The 18,673-nt window shown below is 40.2% G+C and overlaps 1 protein-coding gene across 1 annotated transcript in view; it reads left to right on the top strand.

The window, feature by feature from the left end:
• Positions 1 to 18,673, top strand: part of MAP2K6 (mitogen-activated protein kinase kinase 6) — a 95,420-nt gene that overhangs the window by 68,656 nt on the left and 8,091 nt on the right. The window contains exons 6-11 of the mRNA XM_060764215.2: positions 96 to 212; positions 1,176 to 1,227; positions 4,328 to 4,455; positions 5,809 to 5,886; positions 10,580 to 10,716; positions 17,281 to 17,326. Coding sequence (XP_060620198.1) covers positions 96 to 212; positions 1,176 to 1,227; positions 4,328 to 4,455; positions 5,809 to 5,886; positions 10,580 to 10,716; positions 17,281 to 17,326 — 558 coding nt within the window. The remainder of the gene's footprint in view (positions 1 to 95; positions 213 to 1,175; positions 1,228 to 4,327; positions 4,456 to 5,808; positions 5,887 to 10,579; positions 10,717 to 17,280; positions 17,327 to 18,673) is intronic.

The following is an 18,673-nucleotide window of genomic DNA, read 5'->3' as shown; positions in this document are numbered from 1 at the left end:
GAAGAATGAACAAGGAACCTGTGGATGGCAGTTCTCTTAGTTTTGGTGATGAGGTGACTTTATAACCCATGTTGTTTACCATTGCATTTCTCTAGGGAGATGTATGGATTTGCATGGAACTCATGGACACGTCACTGGACAAGTTCTACAAACAAGTCATTGACAAAGGCTTGACGATTCCTGAAGATATCCTAGGAAAAATAGCTGTTTCCGTGAGTGCCTCTTGGTTTTCATCCTTCTCCAAAAGGGATCTGATACCCTTTTTCCATCTTTGAGTCCACATCTATAAGTCAGCCCGTCTCCTTTGGGCATTACCTGACTCACCCCAGATTGGAAGTGCACCCTTAAACTGGAATGTTGTAGCTTCATTTGTCTCTCCATTTATTTCCCCCAATTCTTTTTGCCAGAGTTGAATAGTGTTGTTCATAGACATTTTGAAAGGAATAGGGATTTACAGATAACAAAGGAATAGGTGTGAGGGTTGAGGGTTTCTGTTTTAAGTGTCCTTATGGTTTGAGATTTTAAACAAAGAAACACGCAAGCAAATAAAAAAAAACTTATTATTTTATTTTATTTTATTTTTTGAATTGAATTGAATGAAATTTTCAGATATATTCCAATTCACAGCCTAGTTAATGGAGCCTAGTTTTTCAGATAGATACATGCAGAGGTGGGTCCTATTTCCCCTGTGAAGCTTTTTTTTTTTTTAAGTCTAAATTCCTCCTTTCACCCAAAGGTGGAGATATAGTAGGAAATAATCATAAGGAACTTTTTACTGATCTTTTCTCTATAAAGGATACTACGGTGTGTTGAAAAGAGATAACTTGCATTGAGAGGGACAACCTTTCTTGGGATTTTGCCATCACAATTTTCTAAATAATGGATGTGTAAAGGTTTTTTATTATTATTCTGACCCTTGCATCAGTCTTTATCATTTGAGCATATTATTAAGTGTGGCTGGCAGAGCCCAGGAAAAAATGATTCATGGTAATCACGCTGGTGCCAGACTGCAAGCTCAGCACTCTCTTGCCTGTTAATTGCTGGGATGCCCAACCTAGACTGTCTCCACCCCCAATTAAGTGTTAAATTAGGAACTTGAGGCCTGGACTCCAAGGAAAAGAGCGTAATAACCCTGCCTCAGCCAATGAAATTCACTCTTGTTTTTTCCCCCCTAGATTGTAAAAGCATTAGAGCACCTGCACAGTAAGCTCTCTGTAATTCACAGAGGTAAGTGAGATCAGTATTGCCTACTGTATTTGATTCTGAAGACAATTAAAGAGTGATAGATTAAAAAGTTGTGTTTCAATAATTGCAAAAGTATTTTAGAACCAGTGTGGTGGTATTCTGGTGTGGGCAATGGACGATGACTGGAGACTAGAGTTAGAATCCCTGTCAGCCATCAAAGCCCACTGGGTGTCCCTGGGCAAGTCTCATTCTCTCAGCCTTAGAGGAAGGCAAAGTGAACTGCCTTCTGAATACATTGTGCCAAGAAAACTCTGTGATATGTTCACCTTAGGATCATCATAAGTTGAAAGTGACTTGAAGGCACAGAAGAACAGCAACAACAAGTACATCAATTTTATCTCTGTGGGCTTAGAGCTGGCATGGGCAAATTGTGACCCTCCAGGTGTTTTGGACTTCAACTCCCACAATTCCTAACAGCCTACCAGCTGTTAGGAATTGTGGGAGTTGAAGTCCAAAACACCTGGAGGGCCAAAGTTTGCCCATGACTGGCTTAGAGAGACACCAATGCCCCAGCATATGCAAAGGATATTGTTTAAAAGCACAACTCATGAGAGTGGTTTTATAGATAGTATCAGGGTTGATACTAGAAATGTATTTTTGGTCATTCTAAGTAGGAATTCAGTTCTTTCCTAATTTCTTTTTGAAGCAGGTGACAAATGATTTTAACAGTTATCTTATTGCTGCAAGAACATTTTTGAAAGATGCAGTTTTCAAAGATAACTCAAAATTCAGGACTTTGTTGTTGTTGTTGTTGTTTGCCTTCAAGTCATTTCCAGCTTCTGGAAACCATAATGGCGACCTTATCATGGGTTTTCTTGTCAATATTTGTTCACAAAGGATTTGCCATTGTATTCCTCTGGGAATTTCCATTGCTTGGCAAGGATTAAAATCCTGGTCTCCAAAGTCCAGTGCTTAAACCACCATCAAACTGGCTCTCTTGCTTTACTCAAAAATAATAGTTGCACATTTTCTGTGAATTAGTATTGCACAGAGTGAATTTTGGCACTGAAGTCCCCAACTCCAGGATCTTATATGCCGAAAACACAATTTTCTATATGGAAAGCATTGTTTCCTATGCAAAAAATGTTGTCTTCACAAAACAACCATGTGCAGAAAATGCACAGAATAAATCCGAAATTATTTATTTATTTCAAACATTTCTATCTTGTCCTTCTCAAGCTCCGAGGGGGGACTCAGCCATTAGATGCCGACAATAACATCAATCACATTACAAAACAAATTGACAATTAGGTAAACAACAGAATTACAAATATACATTAAAATATTAAAAATAAGACGTTAAAATTGAAACATTAAAACAGCGCCAGACCAAAATCCAAATCAAAGTCCACTCTGATGTCTATTTATGGTTTATTCTCATCGGTCAATTGCTGTCAGTTCATTCTCACCAGTCAATTGCTGTTAAAAAGATTCTTGCCAATCCAGGATTCTTCTCATCAGAGTTTCTTGAAAGCAACATGTCTTTGATCTATTTTTACATATTACTGAAAATTCTTCTGATCCCTCTTGTAAGCATATAGGTTCAGTACTTTGACCCTATGTCTGATACAACTAGAATAAAAATGACCAGCATTTTTATTCTAGTTGTAAGAACTACTGAGGTGCAATGAGTTACGTCCAAAAGTGTGTGAATACAAAACTACTTGTGCAATACAGGTTGAGCATTCTTTATCAAGAATTCTACAATCCAAGATCTTCCAAAATCCACTGGTGTCCACATGGGTGGGTGAGATAATTAATTATTCATTTCATTTCTTTTTCTACCAAAAACTTGTAAGAATTATATTAAAAACATAGTGTAAGTGTATAATCTCTATTTTTGAAAAACAAATGTATTATTGTTTTGGCTTGCATCTCATCTCCAAGACACCTCATTATACATATGAAAACTTTGAAAAATCTGGGGGCGGGGGGAGGGGGAATCCTGAACAATTTTGATGCTAAGCAATTTGGATAATGAATGCTCAACGTGTATCTCTTTCTCAACTTTTCTCTCCCCCCCCCCCCCCCCCTTGCATTGCATAGGAAATTTCACCAGAGAGTCCAGGAAATCCCCTGAAACAGTGAGGTTCAAGGGGCAGGGGTTACAGTAGTGGTGCTTTTTTTCATGTCAGGAGCAACTTGAAAAACTGCAAGTCGCTTCTGGTGTGAAAGAATTGGTCGTCTGCGCCACCTGGGTCTCCGGAGGGAAGATAACCTAGTATCAGGGCAAGGTGCTGTGTGCTCTCCTAATTGTCCGCCCAAATTACTATATGTACTTTGAACATATATGCTACATATTGTTAGGGAACTTATATGCTACTTGCTGTGATATGTCACACTCTAGGAGACTTCCTTTACTGACTTTCACAGGAAGCTCTTTTGGTGCCTCTAGCTGCAGTAAAAAGTTTCTGTCTGTTCAAAGTGGAGAGAACATTGATGCTGGACTTGGCGCAGATATTATGCCAACATTCTTCACTCTGCCATTAACAAATCACAAGTCAGCAATGGGAATGTATGCAAATCTCCACTGCTCCTTCTCTGCCTCCAGCAAATTCCTTGCCTTGGTGCTAACCACAGTTCCTGTTATTCTAGGAATCTCTGGGCATCCTTCACCATCACAATGTCAGTGTGACTCATCTCTAGTGCTTAACATGATTAAGAAAGAAGGATGCATTTTGTTTTAATCTGGAGAGGAAGAGGACTCCAGGAGATATCATATATTTCCATGGTTTACCTACCAGTTTATTCATCATGAGTATGTTTCCTCGAATGTTGTCCAGTGGTTTTGATTGGAATCAACACATCAATATAGGCTAGTGCGAGGTTGGGGAATCCACTGATCAGTTATTATTGTACTTGGCTGATTATTTTGGTAGAACAGGTCATTCTCTTTCTAGTCTAGAGCCTGAAGGAAGAAATCGTTTCCCTACCTTTTTTGAGTCTATTGGGATTAGCAAGAACAGGATCTCTGCTGCTGGTGCCCTCTGGTGGAAACAACCAATTTCTGTTGGTGTCACTTTCTATTTTAGCCCACTGCAAACAGCAAGGACTGACAGGTTTTTTTCTCTCCCACATGTAGATGTCAAGCCCTCCAATGTATTGATCAATACACTGGGACAGGTGAAGATGTGTGATTTTGGAATTAGCGGTTACCTCGTTGATTCGGTGGCCAAAACAATGGATGCTGGCTGCAAACCTTACATGGCAGTAAGTATAGAGAGCTGGGAAACCTTCAGTGCGCTCTCAGCATAAATCCCCAAAGCAGGAATGCAGCAGGGCAGAAGATTTTAAATTTTGTTTTCAGCACATGTTATCAAAATAAAATGCTGGCCATCAGCAGTAAATGGGATAATTTTGTCAGGACACTGTCCTGCTCTTGGGTATCACAGTGGAAAAATCACTGTCTCTGGAAAGCGCATACTTCTGCCCAGGAGAATGTTGCAGCAAGGGCTGCATAAGATAAGACTGAGAATCTGTCTAATCGCTTCGTAATAATTCCATCCAGTGATATTGATACAAGTTATAATTTACAAGTTTGGGATATGACTTTGTAAAGCTTGAAATACTCCAGTGATGATACCAATTAAATGTCATTTCCCTGAAGAGTTTTTTAGTTTTGTATGAATAGTATGGGACTCCTAGTGGCGCAGCAAGTTAAACTGCTGAGCTGCTGAACTTGCTGACCGAAAGGTTGGTGGTTTATTTATTTATTATTTATTTATTTATTAACTTTATTTGTACCCCGCTAGCATCTCCCGGAGGACTCGATGCGGCTTACACAGGCCGAAGCCTCAAACACAATACAGTAGAAAGTATAACATCACAACAACAAGGCAAATCAAACAATAAGCAAAAAATGGTTCAAATCTGGGGAGCGGTGTGAGCTCTCAATGTCCGCCCCAGCTTCTGCCAACCTAGCTGTTCAAAAAACATGCAAATGTGAGTAGATCAATAGGTACTGCTTTGGTGGGAAGGTAACTGGGCTCCATGCAGTCATGTTGGCCATGTGAGCTAGGAGGTGTCTACGGACAATGCAACTCTTCACCTTAGAAATTGAGATGAGCACCACACCGCAGAGTCAGACACGATTAGACTTAATGTCAGGGGAAAGCTTTACCTTTATGAGTATGTATTAAATGTGATGGGACAAAGTCCTCCCAACTCTTAAAATGGGGAATCTCCTCATGCCTGTAGTCAACTAACTCCTGAAAGCATCACTTCTTGACTAATTTTGACCTGTTCAATCCAAAATGGCTGCTGTCCATATTATCCAAACAGCCACTGTGTCTCTGTTGTCTCCCATCATGATGTTAAAAATTAATCAAACACATCCTCTTTTGAAAAAACTGGGTTAAGGCAACAGGGCACATAGAAAGACATTCTTGAAGTTTATCTCCTTGGAGTCTCTCCAAAACCTGATAATACCACTGATGAGAGCTGTGCTTAATTTCACTACATGCTTGCAACAGCTGAGACCTTCTTCTCTTCCTTGGATCGCAAAGGAAGAATTTTAGAAGAGAAGCAACTGCATATCAATCTATTTGTCTTTTTTTTGTCTAGCCTGAAAGAATCAACCCAGAACTAAACCAAAAGGGATACAATGTCAAATCTGATATCTGGAGCCTTGGCATCACAATGGTAAGAACATGTCACTCTAGTACACTTGACGGCTGATTTTGCTGCATCTGTTGAAGCCAGCTTTGGAGGATGGAGAAGACAAAGGAGTCCTACATCTAAAACAGAAAATATGTTTCAGACTGGAACCATCCAAATTAAATTTTAAGCAAATCAGAGCTTTTAGTTTTAAACTTACTTATTTAATTTCTTTATTAAAATATTCCTATCCCACCTTGTATCAAAATATCTCAGAATTTGTCTTACAGGTAAAATTAAAATAGATACATTAAAACAGCAGAAAACAATTTCAATAATCAAATAAATAAAATATAAACACAATAAAATGTTAAATCAATTTAAACAGTCTAACAGTTCAAAATTCTAGGTTTAAGGTTGTTTTGACAAAGTGATGAGCCTCAAACTTAGCAAAAAATATCAAGTGCAGAACATTTTGTGAAAATAAAGAGGAATCTCAATATCAAGTGAATCAGCTCCTCAGTGTCCTTTTTGATCCTCTTATTGAGTTATAGACAGTTGGAAATTATCACAAAGAGATGAAAAAAAATTCATAGGTCCGTTGGAGTTGTCTATGTCTCTCCATGTCTCACAGAAGTCAGGAGTAGATTTAGTGCACTTTGTAAGAATGTGTTAAATATTGAGGCAGGATTTATTTATGTGGAAGCATCCAGAATGATCTAGTAAAGTACCCTTGATACAGGCTTCACATTTTTAATTCTAATAAGCTGAGACTGCTCCTGGATGAAAGGTGCTGTATCCAGGCTTTCACATCTTCTAAGGGCCCTTTCACACAGCCATATAACCCAGAATATCAAGGCAGATGATCCACAATATCTGCTTTGAACTGGATTATCTGAGTCCACACTGCTATATAATCCAGTTCAATGAGGATTTTATACAGATGTGTGGAAGAGGCCTACACTCATTCAAGGGATCTTTGAAGCTTTGCAGCAGCTCATCTAGAACCTCCGTTTTTTGGAAAAGGAAGAATATAAATAAATTGAATAATAGTGACAGTACATTATAATTAACAATACAATCATATTTTCTCTGGCTTATAGCTTGTGTGTTGTCTTCCAGTCAAAGTGTGGACCAGGATCTCATGTTTCAGCTGTGGGCAGTTTCTCAGCTAAAACTAGTGTGGTAGATGTCATATTTAGCTACAGTAACACATGGTTTGATTATATCCTATTTAGACTTCTGTAACATACCCTGTGTGGCCTGTCTTTGGAAACTGTCCTGAAACTTCAATGGGTCCAAATTCTGCAGCAAGAATTCTGACTTAGCCTAGTTGTGGGGAGCACATAGATCCCTTGATAAAACAGCTTTACTGGCTACTGGCTAGTTTCCTGGTACAATTAAAAGTATTTGCATTAGTCAATCAACCAGTTAATTCTGACATTTACATATTATTATCAGTTGCTTAAGTTAAAACATATAGACTTGCTATTTCTACATGCTATCCACTATTTTCAGTCTAAGTTATAGAGATTGAGGCCAGAGGCACTGAAGGATGAAAGGTATCTCAGAAAAAGGATATATTTTGAGAACCCCAATTTGAGGGTAGGATTCAATACCTTGGATAGTTCCCTTCTGACTAAATCTAAAATGTGGACCAAAATCTGTGTCTTTCTGCCATGAAAGCCACTAACTTCTACTGGGTGGACGTTGAGGTTCACATACTGGTGGGAGAATGAAAACATTCTACTCAGTTCATTGTAGATTAGGAGGATGACCCTAAATTGATGCACGTGCATGAAAATACAGTTGGAGGTTAAAATTCATAGGGAAAGCCACTCAAGAAGACAAATCAAGGCTTCAAAGGCCATGACAGATCATTCTTGAAGAGGTATTCTCTTACATTCCTGCTGTGAGAAAAACGCAACTTTTGTAGAGGGCTCTGTTGGTTGGAGGCTGAGTTTTTAGGAGATCTGTCTGAAATGATGTCCTTTGGCAGAGCACCTGACTTCTGCCTCTATTGGCCAAAACCATTTGAAGGGTCACGGTGGCTTAACTTTCCACTAGTTGATTCTGGCCAATGGTCTAGTTGGTTGCATTATGTACGTGGGGATGGAGAAAGGAGGGTCATTTTTAAGCATTGCTTTTTGTTGACAGCATATATAGCGTACTTGGGTTCTCAGAATTTTTCCACTCATGAACTGATGCCGGTGTATTGCAGGGGATTGTGGGCAATACTGGAATTTGCATTCAGTTTAAATGGGCTGCTGGCTCTGTCACAGGTTGTGAGAATGTAATTGTTTACATGAGTGCATCTTCAACATTCCTCGACCCCAAGAACAAGAGACAAGTAGCAGTTCAGTTTTTTTTTTTTTCAGACTGCTGTTCCTATCGGCCCAAGTCAACTGTAAATGGCAAGGCATGATGCGAGTTTTAATCTAACAGTATCTGGAAGGATAGGGGCCACCTGGTGACACAGCAGGTTAAACTGCTGAGCCGTTGAACTTGCTGACTGAAAGGTTAGCGGTTCGAATCCGGGGAGCAGGGTGAGTTAGGCCGAGCTTCTGCCAATCGTAACAGTTTGAAAATATGCAAATGTGAGTAGATCAATAGGTACCACTTCTGTGGGAAGATAATGGTGTGCCATGCAGTCATGCTGGCCACAAGACCTTGGAGGTGTCTACAGACAACGCCGGCTCTTCGGCCTAGAATGGAGATGAGCACCATCCCTCAGAGTTGGACACAACTAGATTTAATGTTAGGGAAAACCTTTACATTTTCTCTGGAAGGGTGCACATTACACATCTTTGACCAGTAAGTGTGCACATTACCAGAATACATATCTTTAGCTTGCCTGCAGTGCAGAATTTGTGTTCAAAACAAACTGAAAAGTTTCTGTTGGCAAGTCCGTCTCTTTCTCTAGAGAATGGGTAGTCCCTTCTTCTTGCAACATTCTTCATGGGTTGGGTGTGGGGAGAGTCTCCGAGAAAGAGCGAGAGAATGAGAGTGTGTTGTGTGGCCTCCCTTGGCACTCGGCGGTCTCCAAGGAGTCTGATGGGTACATGGCCCAAACCAGCAAAACTGGCCTCATAGGCTGCTGTTTTTAAATATTCCCAGAGACAGGCTGTCTCCAGGGACCTGTACATGCTGTGCCTTAGAGGCACCCAGAGAGCCAAGCATTTCCAAGGAGGAATGGAAGGGAGGAGGGAGAGGGAGTCAAAAGGTGGCAGGGCGGAACTACACAGTGAAGCTTGAGGGCCAAAAACTGAAAAGTTAGTGTGATTTCATAGGCTTGTCTGCAGGTGGCAGCATATGCCAACATTATGGGGAACATGGAGCGTTCTTTTTGAGAAAAATGTTTTAGATATCCCCTTTGTAATGCTGTTATTTATTAGAAATACTCACTCTTTACTTTTAGATTTTATGAATAGTCCCATTAGAAAATGCATATTCTTACAATGGGACCTTTTATAATATCGTACAGCTGATGGGCTGCAATGCTTATCAGCCCAAGATCTGGGACTTTATCACATTAGGAAATACTCTGTTTCTGAGACTGTTTGAGAATGATTTCAAAAGGGTGCCATCACGTGACGCTTGTCCCATCCTGTCAGTATTCCTTCGGAATTGGTCTGCAAAGCCTTGCAGAAATGGATTATTTGCAGACTGAACTCTAATCGTGTTTTATGAAATACTACAGATTCTTCCATTGCTGAAGCGCTGTATTTGTGTGTGATAGGAAAATCTGTATGCATCTCATCAGTAACGATATTTTTTAAAAGACCATAGAGTGATGTAGGGGGTGTTTTGAATGGATTGGGAGGAGCCAGCCTTCCATTAAAATGCAGTATTTTCACATCATAAGAATCGTAATAATCAGGCGTGATGAGGAGAGTAATCATCCCTTCTCAATATAGTATGCATCCAGTCCTTAGAAAATATGGGGTGCATACTGATATAAACAGGTTATATCCCAATGTTATAAGGTCAGGCTACAGCGCCCATCAGCTCCAGGTCTGGTTGTCTACAGCTCCCAACTGCCCAAGATCTGGCTGGGCTGGAACTTGTGATTCTCCTTTTAACTGTTCAGATGGGTCAGACTGCGTGTTGGTATTCAACTCCCATCATCCACAGCCTGCTTCACAAAGGGGTAAGGATGATACAGCATGACAAGTAGACTGACAGCCATGCCTTCAGTTGTGGATGAGAATAATTCAGCTCTCTGAATCCGGGTGGACTCCAACTTTCTCTACCAGCACTTCCACCCAAATCCAGTCAGTATTCTAAATTGGATCATGATGGTATGTGTATCAGATTTGGTCCATCAAGCCATGTAAGAACCTTTGTGATCAGACATACATCATTAATACTATTAATGATATACAGATTAGTATTAATGATTTTTTTTTTGGGTCGTGTCAGGAGCAAGTCGCTTCTGGTGTGAGAGAATTGGCTGTCTGCAAGGACGTTGCCCAGGGGACGCCTGGATGATTTTGATGGGTTTTTAAAATCATCCTTGTGGGAGACTTCCCTCATGTTCCCGCATGAGGAGCTGGAGCTGATAGAGGGAGCTCATCCGCCTCTCTCCGGATTCGAACCTGCGACCTGTCGGTCTTCAGTCCTGCCGGCACAGGGGTTTAACCCACTACGCCCCTGGGGGCTCCAGTATTAATGATTATAGCAGTAATAAACATAAAAGAGTAGTACTGATGCCATGCAATCTCTTTCCCACATACAGATTGAACTGGCAATCTTGCGGTTTCCATATGACTCCTGGGGGACGCCATTCCAGCAGCTGAAACAAGTAGTGGAAGAGCCATCACCGCAACTCCCAGCAAACTTCTCACCAGAGTTTGTTGATTTTACCTCACAGTGGTAAGCGCTTTTTCTCCCAACACATTAAATCTCCCAGAGCATGCTGGGCTTTGTGTAGATGGTTTATCTGGAAGGTTACATACCAGATGGGTCTTATCCTACTGTATCTAGGACTCTGTAAAAAACCCTGTCTGACTGCTTTTTCTCAGGCAGCAAACAGAATACGGGTGCAACCAGTGCTTTGGATGCTGCAAAGTTCATTGCAATATCTCTTTTATCAGGACTCCAACCTGCTGTTTACATCATGGAGTTCTGACATGTGAGATAGATATAGGTATAGATAGATAGATATTGATATTGCGGGGGGGGGGGGGTGCTGATTCTATTGTCAGGACAGCCATGGATCTATTATGAGTTTTAGTCAGAATGTTTAAAGGGATGCCCAAAGTTTTGAACCTGTTTAAGGGATATGATCACCTTGGATAGTTTGAACTAAAACCCTGAACAGATTCACCCATTTTGTACACTGATGGTGGACTTTGTCCAGAATGAATAAATGAATTTTATTGTGACAGTAACAGACCAGGAGTACAAAGCATTAAAACATTAAAATCAGAGATTTTTTAAATATTAAGATCAATGATTCAAAACATAAAAAGTCCCCACATGGGGTCATCTGGATTGGCTCTTAAGAAATCTTTTTGCCCTGATAAAGGACATCTGCACAACCAGTTGAAAGATAAAGACCTTTTGAAATAAAAAAGTTCTTTGTCTCTGATGAAAAGAGAACAGTGAGGAAGGAAAAGAGTTGGGGAGCAATGGAGGCCTCTTCTACACTGCCATATAAAATCCAAATTATCTGCTTTGGCAGTGCAGACATAATCTAGTTCAAATCAGATAATGCGGATTATTTACTTTGATAATCTGGATTGTATGGCAATGTAGAAGGGGTTGGAGTCTTCCATGGAGGAGTATTCCACAGTCGAGAAGCGGACACTGAGAAGGCTCTTTCCTAAGTCTCCAACCTGTTTTGACTTTCTTTTCTCATTTAGAAGGGCTTGATCTTGCTCTAGTAAAGTTCTGGAAGCAATCGTTTTGAAAAAGTTTATTTTACAAAGTTTGAGACCAAAGTGTTTTTGTACTGGATCTGTGCTAGGATTAACTTACCTATGTGCTTTTCCTCTAAGCTTTCCCATATATTTCACTTAGTGTTGAATGCACATTGTTAAGTGTTTTGTATAGTTCTTCCCTGCAGAGGCTTAACAATTTGTGTTGTTCTTTTGAAATAACATACTTTGAATTCATTGAGCCCTGGGTTAAGACAAAAAGCATGCAGTGCCCCCAGGGTGTGAGTGCTTTGTGGAAAATTTGAAACACCCAGAGGGCAAAAATGAATGTATTATGTCTGTTTGGAGTGACAGCGTCTCCTAGTGGTAATTTTTTGCTAAGGCAGTGACAAATTATTGTGCTCTTGAGAACTGTCTCGTGTTGCAGTGGGAGTTGTGAATGGCAAAACAATCGTCCTAGAGATCAGATTAGTAGGTAACAACTTTGAAGAATTGGGGGAATGGTACTAACTCTTGTCCTTGCCTTCCTTCCGATTTTAAGGAGTAAAATAGAAACTGCATATGAAGTGTTTTTCAGAGAACACTTAACATTTTACACCTAATTCCTGCCTGGGGTGGAAGGATATTTTTGCAGCAACCTGCTTGCCCATGGCTTAGTGTCATTTTTCTCCTGCAGAATCCATTTATTTATTTATTTATTCTTCGTGAACTCTATGGATGCACACATGTGGAGTATCTGCGCCTGCGCAGGCTCCAACAGAAAACTTCCCAAGTTTAACACCAAAGTTTGGGTGGTAACCCAGCCCAATCCCCTTGCAGGGCATAAAAGGTGCCCTTTTATCAGGGAGGGAAGGAGCTGATCTGATTTCGCTGGGGAGGGAGTTCCACAACCGAGGGGACACCACTGAGAAGGCCCTGTCTCTTGTCCCCACCAACCCCCATTTGCATTTCCTTTCAGCCTTTCTTTCATATCAGATGGTGGGATTTTGTATTATTTTCCACACTGAAATCTGTACACAATGTAAAATGATCTTGTTCCCTAATTTGCATGCATATTTTCCCAGTTCACATCATATAAGCATTTTCCCCACTGACTGAAGTTGGTTGGTGCATATTTTTCAGTTATACTCACTTTAGTCATTCACACTTTAAAACACGGATGTTGCTTTGCTTTATTTCATAGCAGCGCCCTTTAAAACTTGTTCAAGATGAGGAGTGTATTTCCTCTCAGTAAATTTGGGGAAGTGTGAAAATATGACATTCATTGAGATTATGCAGTTCATTTTTCCCATCCCTACTTATGGCCGTTAAGCTATGGGCACAAGCCTTGCTTGGGGAAGTCGCTCCATTGTTTTGAAAACAGGCCAGATCTCCCAAGGGGCATGGGAAAGGCACGTATGTAAGCCGGTCCTTTACGTCAGCTGGATCTACTTCCGCAGCCTCCTTCCTGAGCTGAGACACGTGTGTGTGAGTGAACTTTCTTCAAGGATAGTTTCCTTTGGCTTTCAGGAAATGTCATGCTGACCCCCAACTGGTCTTTGTAGGAAATAATGGAATGTGTCAGAACTCTAGCCCTTATTTCTCTTGGGCAACATGCCCAGGTATATTGGAAAGACAAAGGGGACAAATTCAGCCTTAGCTTATGCTGTAAAATAAATAGAATGCTATATAAAGCAAAAGACTGCTGTGATACAACAGTGAGGCACTTTGCACTCTGAAGGCTACTTAAAGAATCAGGCCTCCTACTCATGTTAAAATGGAGCCTACATTACTTACTTGTTCAGCAGCACCTGGTGATATTCCCATTGTTACTTTGAAAGTTTTTAGAATAATTTAGGAATATTATTTTTGTCTTAGCCAATGTAGTGTAATGGTTGAGCTACTATTCTGGAGATGAGGGCTCAAATCTTTGCTCAGCCATGGAAACCCACTGGATGATGTTGGGCAAGTCACACTCTCTCTTGGGCCGGGCTTTAGCACAGTGGGTTAAACCACCAGCTTCAGAAAATCTTCCTGATCAAAAGGTTGACAGTTCAAGTCCAGGTTGGGGTAAGTTCCCAACCATCAGCACAGCTTCTGTTCACCTAGCAGTTTGAAAACAGTAATGTGAGTGGATAAATAGGTACCGCTTTGGCGGGGAGGTAATAAAAGGCGCCCATGCGGACATGTTGGCGATTCAATCAGGAGAACGTCTAAAGACAACAAAGCTCCTTGGCATGGAAGATGGAGTGACAGCACACACAAACACATACACACACACAAACGCAAGCCTGTGGCCAGAGTTGAGCACAGCCTCCAGATTCTAGAGATGGATAAAGATGGGAAGTCTTTACCTCTGTTTTATGTGCTGTCTATCATTGTTAATTGTTTGGTGCATATTTGTACCCTGAGTCCCCTCGGGGAGATTGGGCACAATATAAATAAAGTATATCATCATCATCTTTGCCTCAGAGGAAGGCAAAGACAAGTTCCCTTTGAACAAATTCTTGCCCACAAGCCCCATGGTAGGTCACTGTATGTCGGAAATAAGGTATATTACAACAACAGGAATTGCACAACTTTCTGGTTTACAAGTGACTAGAAAGAAAACCGACACAAATAAGTTCCAGTAAATCATTAACATAAAAAGTATTGGGTTTTGAAGATGGTCTCTCGAAGAGGGAAGAAAGGAACTCTTGATCTTTGTTATTACACAGCATAAGAGTTTTTGTAAACCTGAGCTCTGTGATGATGAAGCAAGAGATGGGCAGGAAATATCCCTCCAGTAAGCATCCTGCACTTCCTTTCAGATTTGGCAAATCCCAGCAGTTATAGTAAACTGATGATAGCACTTTTGTTTCTCCCAGTGTGACGCTTTACACCTCCTTCCCTTCTCTGCCAAAGCTTGTGTACGTGTCAAGATCTTTTTCAAGTCTCTCCAATAATCTTCCCCATAAATACTCTGCCAGGAAGAGAGTGGCTATTACATCCTGTCTTCAAAGCTATTTTCTGCAGGAGGGAGACTAAAATAAAGGATCTTTAAACCATTCATCCCCCCACCCCCACCCTTTTAGCGCTCTGGCCAGTGACAAACTTTTTTTGCCCCAGCAACCCATTGCAATAAAGTTATTTGCAGATATGATGATAAATAATTCCAATTGTATGTTCTGTGAATTCAGAAGTGAAAGAAAGGTGAAACAACTCATTTGTTTTCAGAGTCAGTACATGAATGCTGGATGTATCTGCTCATGGAGGATTGTAGAGGGCTGGGTCTACACTACAAACCTATATTCATTTAATACTGGTTTCTCTTTTCCTGGTGTTTATCCTTGTAATTGAAGTGTGGTTCAAGAGCTAAAGAACATTCTTCCAATCTCTCACAGACTGCAGTTACTGTGATTTGGCAGTGATTTTGCTTCATATATACACTGGGTCCTTGGTCTCCATTAGAGTTTGGTTCCAAGATCTCCTTGTTGATACTAAAATCTGTAGATGCTTAAATTTCTTTATATACAGTAACATAATAAAGTTGCATCCCTTATATCAAAATACACAAGCAAGGTTTGCTTTTTGAATGTAAACATTTTCAAGCTGTGAAAATTCATGGAAGCAAAATTCATGGATGTGAAGGACCAACTATTTAGACAAGGCATGGGTAAACGTTGGCCCTCCAGGTGTTTTGGACTTCAGTTCCCACAATTCCTAACTGCCAGTAGACTGTTAGGAATTGTGGGAGTTGAAGTCCAAAGTTTGAAGTCTGAAGTTTGCCCGTGCCTGATTTAGACTGTAGGCTTAACACACATTGTATGTACAAAGGGATCCAGTAAGTAGCATTTAGAGTTAGATACTGGAGAACAAGACCACGTTGTTAAGCATTTATCTCAGTGGGCCACATTTTTGGATCCTTGCATAGAGAAGTGCCTAGGTCATCTATATGTACATTTATTTCAATGCTAGTTGGAACCTTGGGTGATTAAGATAAGAGTTGCTGGTGTTGCTACCAACACTTACCAGTTTCCCCTGTGAGATATGGTCATTGCAAGTGTAAACTCAGAGGCAGAGGCAATAACTGATCCTCCACACCCTGGTAGTTGCATGAGGATATCCTCACATTTAAAATATGATCTATAGGAAGTATTAGGAAATATATCCATTGGAATTCAGTGAATTTGTTTTCAATATTGAAAGCTGCAGTTCATCCCAATCATTCCCCATGTTGAAAGAAAAGTAGAGACCTGAGAGGGCTATGTGTGGTACATATCTAGAATGTTTCCACTTCTGCCTCTGCTACTGATTAATTCCTTCTTCTGTCTTCTCGTTGTATAATGTATATTAGGTATGTTGTTGTCAATCAATTATTAATTTATATTTATACAACTATAATCATTAAGAGAAATGTATGCTAATGCTGCATTATATTTTTCATGTTTCATAATACAAGTTTGCTTAAAATTCATTGTCTCGGTTTTTGTACGTTATGGGGCATTGATAGCCTGGATGGTCAGTCACGTGGAACTCACTCCTTTTGGAAGCATGTTGAATCAACACATAAGGAGAGAAGTGCAGTAGTTGCACCGAGCCTTTGTCTCTGGTTCTTTTGCTCTGCTTATAAGGAAAGTGGCAAATCTGGAAAAAAAATAGAGCTTCTCCAAGGTGTAGTGGCTTGAGCATTGCATTAAGACTCCGTAGATGAGGGTTTAATTCCCTGCTTGGCCATGGAAACCCTTTGGGCGACTGTAGGCTAGCCACGCACCCACATCCCTAGAAAATCTTGCGCTATGGTTGCCTTATTATTGCCATAACTTGGAAGTGACTTTAAGGTACCCCTATTTGTGGATAGTATCTATGTGATTAATAGCAAAACCCTTTTTTTAAAAAAATTACAGGCCACAATCATCTGAAAACTTTTCATATGTAGCAGAAACTCTTATCATTCAAACTTGTTAGGACAGTACTGGAACTGGGGGTAGAGGTAGACAGGGCTAGTGAGCTGCCATCTATGTTCATTCAGCTTGTTTCAAATTGACTAAGGTTTTTTTAAAAAAAAAAATCTAGGAAATGATGGCATGCTCAACCATTTCATATATGTGGCTGGTTTTGGCTACTTACAGCCCTGATAACATATTGATCCTTTTAGTTTTGTTACCACTTTTTTTGATATATCCCTAACATCACTAACAATTTAAAAACACAGAGTTAACAACTGATTCCAAATTAAAAATAACAATAAAACAACTTCCAAGGAGGAGATGTTCTTACTGTGTTTACATAATTTTCTCAAATTCAGCAAATTAGGTTCTTCGTCGATGTAAATATGACAAAAGGCGCACAGTATTTCTTGCCTTTAGTTTGATAACAATGAGATCCAGGAAATATTATTTGGAATTTTCCAAAACAGCCTTGATTGAACTGCTGGTATTTCTTGTTTATGTGACCGTGACTGGGTGTGTTCAGTGTTGAGTGAGTACACCACACTGCTTTTAAAAGAGATCTTCCATTGTATTTAGTTTGATTATTTGCCTGATTGCCTGTACAGAATACATATAGAAAGATGTAATATTTTCCCTTTTCTTTAAAGCTTGAAGAAGAATTCCAAAGAAAGGCCAACATACTCTGAGTTAATGGTGAGTTTATTTAGATGGTGTTCTTGGGTAACACAAGCGGATCTGGGGTAGATTGATGGCTGGGTGGACTCACGCACAAGCCCCTTCCAGAGTGGCCACACATGAACCTCTGACCTTGTGGTCAGTGCCAAATTTTATGAAGTTATGTAGTCAATGTTTGTGTTATATTGACAAATCTTATGGAACATTGCTCCTTAATATAGTATAAAACGTTTTCAGTTCTCCCACTTGATTGATATTTCTGCTCCGAATTCACAAACTGGCCTTAGGCTAGTGTTTCTCAGTTGATTGCTTTCCCTCCTGTCTTTAGAGGAGGGCTAATAAAACAGGATTACCTAGTGTAGACTCCATATGAAATTTTTTAAGTCATGTGCTGTAGAAAAGCTAACACTTGCTCTTATTACTGGCTAATTCTTCTGACTTCTGCCACCACTTCATGCATCCATCCCATTGAGACTACAGAATAATAGAGAAGATGTGCTGCAATGAGCAGGCTAAGTTTTCAGGAGAGTATGTCTACTGCTGTTGATATTTCCATTGGAGAGCTCATGGTGAACTTCAAGATCCCTCAGAACATGGTTTTTCCTTTCCATGTTCTTTCCTTAGAACTTTCCTCCCAGCTCTTCCCCAAAACTTCTAATCTCTGCCACCATATCCTGCTCACATCTTGAAAGGGCTCATAGACAGAGATAGCAGTGTCCTCTTTTCCCCTCCATTGTTCATTCTTTTACTTGCTAGACATAACCTTCAAAAGGTGAAATGGCTGTGAGGTTCTCCAAAACCTGCTTCATTATGTTCCTAAGGGGATAACTCAGAAAAATAAGCTAAAGCTCAAAAAATAATAGTAACATGTTAAATAATGGCATTTCTGCAGAAGCAAAAAATATATAATGTGGTTATAAAGATGCAGCATTTTTTACCATCTTTGGAAACAAGGGAAGGTCTGGCTGAATAGTCTTGTTTTTAAAAAGGTTCTCTCTACACATACATAAAATATCTCTTCATGCTTCTGACCAGCCCTCTTCAAACCATATATCAAGGTTTGACCATGTGGCTAGGATCCCCCAGTGGCACAATGAGTTAAACCCTTGTGCCGGCAGGAAAGGTCAGCAGTTCGAGCGACTTGCAGTTTCTCAAGTCGCTCCTGCCATGAAAAAAGTGGATTTTAGTACACACAAGGTTCATCAGGAAATGTGGCCAGGGCTCTGGTTGGCAGCCCTGTGCCATTTCTATTAAATTAGGATGTTGGATCAGCTTTCAGATGTATCTCAGCATTGTGGTATTTTATGGCTGACATTAGTGTTGTAAGGTCCTGTGGTTTGGATTTTTCTCCCTTTTTTCACTTTC

Source organism: Anolis sagrei, chromosome 2 (assembly GCF_037176765.1).
Source record: "Anolis sagrei isolate rAnoSag1 chromosome 2, rAnoSag1.mat, whole genome shotgun sequence".
In the NCBI taxonomy this organism is placed as follows: Eukaryota; Metazoa; Chordata; class Lepidosauria; order Squamata; family Dactyloidae; genus Anolis; species Anolis sagrei.
Note: the sequence above shows the minus strand (reverse complement) of the source record. Positions and strands in the feature narration are given on the sequence as shown.